At 37.2% G+C, this 10,613-nt stretch overlaps 2 protein-coding genes across 2 annotated transcripts; one reads left to right on the forward strand and one right to left on the reverse strand.

Annotated features, from left to right (window-relative positions):
* Positions 1 to 280: 280 nt before the first annotated feature.
* LOC132932497 (protein FAM200C-like) lies at positions 281 to 757 on the reverse strand. Its single transcript, XM_060998887.1, has one exon. It carries the CDS (start codon positions 755 to 757, stop codon positions 281 to 283), a length of 477 nt encoding a protein of 158 aa, XP_060854870.1.
* An 8,509-nt stretch (positions 758 to 9,266) lies between these two features.
* Positions 9,267 to 10,341, forward strand: LOC132932505 (uncharacterized). Its single transcript, XM_060998896.1, has 2 exons — positions 9,267 to 9,531; positions 9,608 to 10,341. The coding sequence occupies exons 1-2, from the start codon at positions 9,267 to 9,269 to the stop codon at positions 10,339 to 10,341; spliced, it is 999 nt and encodes a 332-aa protein (XP_060854879.1).
* Positions 10,342 to 10,613: the final 272 nt, after the last annotated feature.

Raw genomic sequence — 10,613 nt, forward strand, 5'->3', positions numbered from 1 at the left:
CTTTTATAAATTTTTCACCGTCACGGACCACTCCCTGATTTCAACCCTCCCCTCTTTATATCACTTATTTTTTTTATAGTTTTATATATAGTTTATAATTTCGAGGTACAATATAAAATCAGAAATACAGTTTATGTCGCGGAAAAATATTTTAACTTATTTATTTGAAAATTTAATTTGATAAAAAAAGCTGATACAAATTTAAATTTTACATTTTACGAACTTATATTAATCAACTTATTCAATGAGAAAACATGTAACAAATTTATATTATTGAGTATTAATGTGACTTATTAGGGCGCGCTTCTTTTACCAGTTGTGAAATTCTTGGAACGATGCTGTTGCTTAGTGCCAGTCGCATATCATCACTTGGATTCAGACGATTTCGTTGTTTATTTTTTATAGATAATAGTGAAGAAAATCCTTGCTCACATAAATATGTGGTTGAAAAAACCACGAGGAAACGTAATGCTGTTTGCCGAATGTTTGGATATCCCATGGCCTTTTTACACCAAAACTCTTCTAAGTTTGTACTAATTTCAAACGAACTCTTCAAGTTGCTGTCGTTCTGAAGATCTATTAATTCTTCTTGCATTTCTTCTTGAACGTTGTTGACTTCGACAGTGAAAGGATTATGAATTAACTTCTTAACAACATCAGTGTCTACTACACCATATTCTGGAAAGTATCTGGTAAATTCCTCTTTAAGGACTCTTAAGTGTTCTAATACATTATTCTGAATATCTTCTGTATTCATCATTGTATTTTCTTTTCGGTGGCATGTTTAATAGTAATATTATAGTATAATATATAATTATACAAACAAATAAATGTTCATTAATCAAACAACGCACAAGAAAATATGTACTTTCCTTACGAAGTCACGTAGTATACTAACTTACGATATGACAAATAAATATAATACGAGTAAAATAATAATAGATAAAATACGAAACGAGTAGGTAATACCTAAGTAATAATATTATCGACAGATTATGAGACATAACTAGTAATAGTTACCGTAATAAAGTATTATGGTGGAAAAACGCAGATAAATATTTATCACAATTCAGCTATACCCGCATGACCGAATGTTATTTATATCCGTACATAAATTGTCATCGGTCACGATAGTGTGTTATCTGGCTGTTAGGCGCTAAGCCGTTAATAATAAAAAATATCAAGTATAATTTCGCTCATTTTTTTAAATTAAAACTTTTTTATTCGCGGACCACTTAAGATGAGTCCACGGACCACCAGTTGGGAAACACCGATTTAGATTAACAAAAAAAATTTCTTTTTTCGTATTCTAAAAAAAACTATGTGTGAGCTACCCTTTACCTATCTACAGCCTATATGAGTTGAAAAATCAAGCTATAAACACCCTCCAAGTTTCAAGTAATAATCTATTGAAATAACTTTTATTGAACACGGTCATTTTTTGAGACTATTAATTTCAGAAAAACCAGCTGTTCGGACCCTACCAGATAGAGGGTGGCAGATAATTTCAAATGTATTAAATCCGGTTTACGACACGCATGCGCCGCCGTTATGTACTATCGGCAAACCGCCGGTGCGTGTGTTGTCGGCCTTAGCGAGTGTGTGTCCAGCGATGTCGTGTTACTGATCGGCGAACCGTATTCCCTTATAATATAATATCGTTTTTTTCGTATCGCAAACCGTGTGTGTTTGGTAATATCACGTGTTTTTGAAGTGTATGCCGAATAGCCGCTTTTGATGGTTTTTCTCTCCGTGTAACGGCCGTTTTAATATCTCGTCGTCTATCGTGTTGTGTTGATATTCGGAGTCCGCGCCATTTCACGCCGCCGCCGTTAATATATTGTTACATGCTCGGCGAATTTGGCTTAGGCATACCGTGTGTTTGTGGCGTCGCCATCGTATTTCTTTTCGTTTCGCCGTCCCATACGCGCCATTTTCCGCCACATTGTTAATATATTATTACATGTTCGGTGAATTTGGCATAGGCGTACGCGTCATTGGGCAACCGTTGTGGCTCCTCTGGGTTTTACCGGTAAGGTCGTCGAAGTCACTCCGATATATATACGTGGATGAAATCGTGCTGACTCATACATCGCAATGTGCAACTGGACAGAGTACCGATGAGAGGACGACATAACCAGGTCAAACGGATCACACCCGTTATTATTTGTATTATCATTTAACGATTGTTGTTGTCAATATTATTTCTTGTCAATATCACGTCGTGTGATTATTTATTATTTATTATTATTTATATTATTATGCGATTCGATGTGCTAGGACTAACATAATATTAACCTCCAGTTCGTGTTTGACAGTCAACCGTAAAACAAAGTGTGTACCGTACCTCGATTTACTAGCTCTCGATAGCAAGTAACACAACGACACACATGGGTAATATGCATATACTATATTATAAATATAATTAGATAACAAACACGCACCGTCTATAGCCGCTCAGATAATGGGCGACGACCCTACCGCCGACTCCCCGGGAGTGGTATCATCACTATCTACAATCCAATTAAAACCTCAACCAATTAACGATATCGATAATAATGCTCTCATAAAATTAACAACACCGCCAAACTCTCCGAAGTCCAACCTCACGTTAAACAACAACAACTCTCAATCTAACAACATATCAAATATAGATGCAAACACCGAAATCGTAAAAACTCATTCAAAAAATTTTGCTGAGGCAACAGCAACTAATACCTGCCCCAAATTTAATCAAGCTATAGTCTTTAAGGCAATCAATGGCGTAAAACAAATAGACTACCTTTTAGCAATCAGTAAATTTACAGCACCTGCAAATATAATTTCCGCGTCACGCATCTCCAAAAACCGTTTCTGTATCTTTTTCAACAACCAAAATACAGCTAACGAACTGGTTAAAAACCATCAGAAAATTGTAGTAAACAATGAAGAAATTATAATAAGAAAGCTGATAAACCCGTCTAAAAGAATCACCTCATCTAATGTATACCCCGTTATACCTGATAACTCTATAATCAAAGCTCTTCACGAAATAGGAGTTGGTACCACATCAGCAGTATACCCACTAAAAACAGTTAGCTCTTCAGAATTATTCGCGCACGTCACAAGTTTCAGAAGACAAATCTACATCAACCCCGAAGACCACCACAAACTACCTGGCTCTCTAGTCATAAAACAAGATGAAACTTCGTTTCACATCTTTATCACAGATGACACATTAACATGTTTTGTTTGAAACCAAAATGGTCACATATCCACATCATGCAGATATAATACTGAAAGTAATTTAGAAACCAACAGAACCACTCAATCAGATTCTAACAGCCCTAATACACACTTCATATATCCGCCATACCACACCATACCTATAGAAACCGATATAAACGACCCAACAAAAATGGTAATATCAACAAATCAAAACAACCAAGTAAATCTTAACGAAAAAGCCAATCTGCCCATATATCGAATAGAAAAACCTATGGACACCGATATATCAGCCCCAATAAACGAGGAAATAGTAATTAACAATAACTACCAAGATATACCCAACAGCGAAGTCATAAAAGAAACATATAAACGCCCAGCACCCACATCAAAAGGTCCCTCCTCCTCTTTTTCTCTCACTTCACCAAGTCCCACATCCCATAATAACTCTTCTACACCGGAAAACTCACAAATCAAAAAAAAGAAAACAAAAGACAATAACAAAAAACCAAAATTAGCAGACAAATTAAAAGATAGTGTATCAACAAAAAATTCAGATTCAATAAATGAACAGTTAGCATCTGTGGAGCCAATTTTTGTAATAAATGATAAAATACCCATGACCTTCACACAGTTCAAGTACATTTTAGAAAACTCCTCCAACAAATTTATTAACATCCAAGATTTGTGCAAAGGGTCTGGCACCGACATAAAGAAACTATCTGAAACAATCGAGTTAGTAAGACCTTCACTCGTTGACAGAAGAATTAAGACCAGGATTACCAAACTTGCCAACATAATTTTCCAAATCATCCCCCTCGATGAAAACCAAACTGATTCATGCCTCTCCCAATTGTCATAGCCTCTCTCACTGTCTCATCCTCCCTTCGCTACTAGCTTTCTTCTTCATCTCTACTCTCTCTCTCACTCTTCCCCTTAATCTCTATTAATCTTTATCTCCAAGTATGAATTCATTAATCCAATGTAATTGTAACGGTTTCTACAAACACAACACAGATTTAAACTATATTAAATATGAACAAAATCCAGAAATTATCTGTTTACAAGAAACAAATTTCAAAAACCTCCAAATAGGCAATATCAACGGATACACCGGATATAATAAAAATCGCCCCGATGCAGTCAGAGCCAGCGGCGGAGTTGCAACATACATCAAAACCAATATTAACAGCAAGGAAATATATATCAACTCTACTTTGGAAGTAATAGCAATTCAGATCATTCTCAAGACAACAATAACTATATGCAATATTTATATCCCCGATAGAACCCCTCTTTCACTCCTTGATCTAAACTCAAAAATATTACAACTCCCCAAACCGTTCTTAATTCTGGGCGACTTCAACAGCAGAAAAATCTTATAGGGATCATCACACACTGACAGCCGTGGGAAAACGATAGAAAAATTATTAAAAATCTTTCACTAATACTTTTAAACAACGGTGACCCAACAAGACACAACTCCACAAACAGTTCTTTATCAGCCATAGATCGAACAATATCCAGCACCAATATCGCCCCTGAATTAGACTGGAAAGTACTAACTGAATATAACGGAAGCGGCCATTGGCCAATCCATCTCAACATTTTCAACCAATCTACACCAGATGAACCAATCAAGCGATGGAAACTTACCAAAGCCAACTGGAACCTCTTCACTTAGTAGATCACCACTTAGAAAATCAAGATTGGACCAAAAAGAATTCTGACGAATTAGAAATGGACCAAAACAAAATTGACTCCATAGTGGCCTCCCTCACCGAAATTATTGTAAACGCGGCAAATATGTCCATAGGAAAGTCTTCCCGTTCTAAAGCCACCAAGACAGCACCGTGGTGGAACCCAGAATGCAATGAAGCTATTAAAATTACAAAAAAAAATTAAACCGTTTTAAAAAAACAAAATCTTTGCCAGATCACATATCACTTAAAAAAGCTAGGGCAGAATCAAGGCTTATCACCAAAAAAAGCAAATGCGTAGCCTGGAAAGCATTCGTCTCCACAATCAACCAACAAACCTCAGCTACTACTATGTGGAACAAAATCAAAACATTTAAAGGAAACAAATTCAAATCGATACCCAATATCATGTAATACAAAGATGAATATATAAAAACTAACCTGGACATCGCCCAAGCCTTCGCCGATTTATTTCAGACAAACAACGTTAACCAAAATCATACGGAATCCTTCCTAAAACACAAAAGCGAAGTGGAGAACTCATATGTCACAGACAGACTATCACAGCACAGTGAAGACTCATACGACTCCACTATTAGTATGGATGAACTTAACCAGGCACTTCTGAAGTGTAAAAGCAAAAGCCTAGGCCCTGACGACATCCCTTACATATTTCTTCATTTTCTGTCCTCCTTCGCTCAACAAAAACTTCTTCTAGTCTACAACATAATATGGGAATACGGATTTTTCCCCAACCAATGGCACGAAGCAATTATTATCCCAATACCCAAAACAGATAAAAACAAATTTCACGTAGAAAACTACCGTTCCATCTCTCTAATAAGCACACTATGCAAAGTAGTCGAAAAAATAATTAACTCAAGACTCATATGACACTTAGAAGTCTCCAATAAATTCAATAAAGAACAATGTGGATTTCGGAAAAATCACTCCACACTCAATACTTTATCCAATATTCACTCCCATATATGTAACGCAGCCAAAGTAAACCAACTCACTTTCCTCGTAGTGCTCGACTTAACTTATATGATATGGTTTGGAGACAAAGAGTAATCCTTACCCTACGTGAATGGAACATCTCAGGAAACATGATCACATTCATCACTAATTTCTTACAGGACAGATCATTCCAAACAAAAATTGGTGAAACACTATCAACCACTCATACCACCGAAAATGGAGTACCCCAGGGCTCAGTTATCAGCGTCACCCTGTTCTTAATCGCGATAAATAATATATTTGATAATCTCCTTCCCCCTATAAAGTATACCATCTTTGCGGATGATTGTAACATTTTTTGTAGTGGCGTGAACATAAAAACAACAGTCGAACTCATCCAGCAAGCCCTGGATGAACTCCTCAAGTGGTCAACTGGTTTCTCACCATCCAAAACCCAAAATTTCATCTTCCATAAAAAGCGTAATGTAAACCTATTCCACATCAATCTAAATAACATCATTCTATCATATACAGATAAAATAAAAATACTAGGCATGACTTTCGAGCACAAATTAAATTGAATCCCTCACCTAAAAAATCTTAAAATAAATGCAAACAATAACATGAAAATTATGAAAACCTTATTTCACCACTCCTTGGGCTCTGATAAAAATAGCCTCATTACTATATATAAAGCAATTATACTAGCAAAAATGGAATACGGTGCAGTCATCTATAATACAGCCAAAAACAAAATTCTTAATATACTAAATACTATACACAATCAAGGCCATTAGACTAGCCACAGGTGCCTTCCGCACAAGCCCAACATCAAGTATTATGTGCAACGCTGGAGAACTACTACTTGAATTTAGAAGGATTAAGGAAACAATAAAATTTGTAACTAAATTCTCAAATAACAAAATTCAAATTTCAATCAGAAGACCTCTGAATATATACGTAACAGTCCAAACACACCTCGCACTATCGATGACACGTATATGATCATAGCAGATATAATGAAGTTCAAACCAATTACGTTTAACAAAATTATCTTCCCGTCTTCCCCTCCGTGGATGTGAAATATTAAGCTCAATACCCAACTACTCGAATTAAAAAAAAAATCTCCTCAACCTCAACTATGAGAAATAACTTTTCAAAAATAATTGAAGAAAAATACCCTCACCACACAAAAATCTTTACGGACGCCTCAAAATCCCCCAATGGAACCGAATTCGCATTCATAGAAAATAACAAAACTTCAATGTTCAAACCTCCTCATGAAACCAGCATTTTTTCTGATGAAAGTCAAGCCATCCAAAATGAAATCTCCCATGCGATGACCTTAGTGTCTGAAGAAATACTTATAATTAGTGACTCTCTTAGTGCTCTCCTAGCCCTCGAAAATCCTTACCCCAAAAATGAAATAATTCAATCCATCCAAGAAAAGTTATCAAACTCAAGGAAAAAAATCGAATTTCTATGGGTCCCCTCTCACACTGGCATAAATGGCAACGGACTAGCTGACAAGGCAGCCAACGAAGCAATATTATCACCCAGCTCAGTATTAATAAACCGAATAACATTTCAAGACGCACTCATAAAAATAAATAAGCTAACTAAAAGTCTCTGGCAAGACTCGCTATGTATTTGTTTCAAGAATTATTTAAAATGACAAAGAAACAATAAATCTTACAGTCCACTACCTATGTCATGTTTTATGAATTTTCTTTCTAATAATTAGATAGCACCCAGCCCGTAAAATATTAGTCGAGTTACCACCCATGTACAACATGTTCAAGGGAACCGGATTTCGCGACATACATTTGGTCCTTTCGGCCACGGATAGCTATCAATAATTAGTGTTAGTACATTATTTGTTGTTGTAGAATATTATTATTTGTTTATCCTACTAGCATCTTTGTGTTTCTTTGTCTTGTTTGGTGATTTTGCATTGTTAGGTGTTTAGGTACTACATCATTTATACAATGGCAACAAATGTACAATGAGCAAAAATAGATCGAGTTAAAGCGTGCGCGTGCCGCAAGAGACATCGCGTTACGATCAATTAATAAAATATTAAGCAATGCTAAGGCCGCGGTAATCAATTCCGAAAATAGTCTCACGTTAGAAGCTCGAGTTATGTTGATTATGTCCATTACCTGTTGTTTTATTTATTAGGTCCAGCGTTAACAATAGTAAAAGCGGTGCTACTTACAGCTATATTATATTATATTATATTATATTATATTATACTATACTATATTACTAATTATCCTATTGCTTGGAACACGCCTAAAAATCGGTATGATAACAAGCGTTTATTGGTCCCTGCGCACATTGAAAAATTATTGACATTCGCGCCGTTAACAAAGGAATCTCCTGCATCACATTCATTGCTCGTCAACACCTTTCGGGAAAATGTATCAGCTATACAAGCTCTTGGAGTCAGAGACTTGGCTGGTTTTATACTATTCTACATCGGTTCACGCGTTATTGATTCCATTTGAGGCTACTGTTGCGAAAAATGAAATACCTGATTTGAACTCATTATTAGAGTTCGTATCACAACGATGTAACGTTTTGGAAAACGTTGGCAGTAGTTTGAGCATTAATTGTGGAAAATAATGAAAATACCGTAGGGAGGACAACGACTAAGAAGATTCAGGGCATGAAGTCCGAGAAGACATCGTTAGCCGCGGTCACCCCAGCCAAGACAAAAAAAGTGTTTGTTTTGTGGACACCCACATGCAATTTACAAGTGTTTTCGATTCCAAAAACTACCAATTACCAGCCGTCGTGATTTTGTCAATAAAAATCAATTATGTCTTGTTTGTTTGAACAGTGGGCACACGAGCATTGCGTGTCCTACGTATTTTACGTGCGTGTGTGTTCAAGTAAACATAGTACACTACTACATTTAACAGATGATAGTACAAAATTGAGTACCGATAAGACAAGTGACAACTCCGAACGTAGCACTACAGGTTGTAATGCATCACAGTTTTCGGGAGTTACACATACTGAAACCGCTGTTCTGTTGGGAACTGTCGTAGTCAGGGTTAGGGACAATACAGGAGTTTTACAAGCAATTAAGGAAGTGTTAGACAGTGGATCACAGGTGTCCGCAATGACAGTAGATTGTGTCAACCAGTTAGGTTTGGCTCGAAGAAAGTGTCCTGTTGAGGTCATCAGACTTTCCCAACAACCGGTTACTACTTTCAAAGGTCAAACTAATTTAAATTTTTTTCCTGTACAAGCTGATGCTCCCGAATTTAAGGTAACTAATGTCATTGTCTTACCTCGCATTATGTCAACGATGCCTAACAGGGTTTTACCAGCTGAGGTTATCGTCATCGTGTCTTTGCCGACCCCTAATTTGATCACCCTGCGCCAGTAGATATGTTGATTGGAGGAGACTTGTATCCGTCCGTCATTCAATCTAAAGCTGACGTTATACACACCGAGGGCTTACTATCAGCGATGAATACACAATTAGGTTGGGTCAGAATTGGCGCATTACAGAATAACACACATACTCCGCTTACATCCGTGTCAATTAGTACAACCCCTCCGATCAAAGAGTTGATGCAGCGTTTTTGGACAGTAGAGGAGCCCACAGAGTCTACAATGCCAACTACACAAGACAAGCAATGTGAAGATTTTTGTTAGAACCACGAAACGGGACGCCACCGGTTGATTTTATGTTGGCTTACCATTTCGAACGATAGTATGTTCCCCAGATACAACCGACAGCGGATGTCAAGATGGGAAGTCGGTCGTTTTAGGGTCATCCAGAACTTCAGCTCTTAACCAATTGTATAATTTAGAACGTCGCCTTGAGAAGGATTCGGAATTGTATACTGCCTACCGGGCCTTCATGGATGATTATAGATCGTTAGGCCATATGAAGTTAGCGGCTGAGCCAGGCAAATATTTCATACCACACCACCCAGTGGTTAAACGTTGTAATGAAGAAATGAAAATTCATGCGGTGTTCGACGCCTCAGCTACTTTTTCATCCGGAGTCTCATTAAATGACTGCTTTGGTCCAGTACCAAAGCTTCAGACGGAAATCGGTGATGTCTTGTTGCGCAGTCGACTACACAAATTTGTTTTTACTGCTGACATACCTAAAATGTATCATCAAATACGTCTACATGAACAAGATAGAGATTATCAGCACATACTATGGCGCAATTCGCCTAGTGACGAAGGGCAGGAATACAAGTTGTGTACGGTCACATACGGTGTAAGTTCGGCTCCATTCTTAGCGATTCGATGCCTACAACAGCTCAACCTGGAAGATCGACCTGATTTTCCACTCGTCAAAGATGTCCTGTTAGCTGACACATATGTGGATGATATTTTTGTTGGCGCTGACACTTTGGAGGACAATTTAGAAGCAATCGGTGAAGATAACAAAATTATGTGCGGAAAACTGGTCGTTATGGAAATTCCAGAAGGTAATAATTAATGCCTTGGAAATAGGTGGTATAGTATTAGGTGAACAGACTAAACCAGGATAACCTATCAAGGAGTTGTTGGGAACAGAGATGACTGAGGATGCTAAAGCACGTTGGCAAAGGCATACAAGTGCCTGGATAAAAGCAGATGCTAAATGTCAAAAAATAAAAGTTACCACAGTGGACGAAGGTCCATTAGAATATTTGATTAACTGTGAGTCTGCATTTGAAATGTGGGGGAAACTGATGAGTATTTACGAGCAGAAGTCTGAGGCAAGTATAC

This window comes from Metopolophium dirhodum, chromosome 1, assembly GCF_019925205.1.
Source record: "Metopolophium dirhodum isolate CAU chromosome 1, ASM1992520v1, whole genome shotgun sequence".
In the NCBI taxonomy this organism is placed as follows: domain Eukaryota; kingdom Metazoa; phylum Arthropoda; class Insecta; order Hemiptera; family Aphididae; genus Metopolophium; species Metopolophium dirhodum.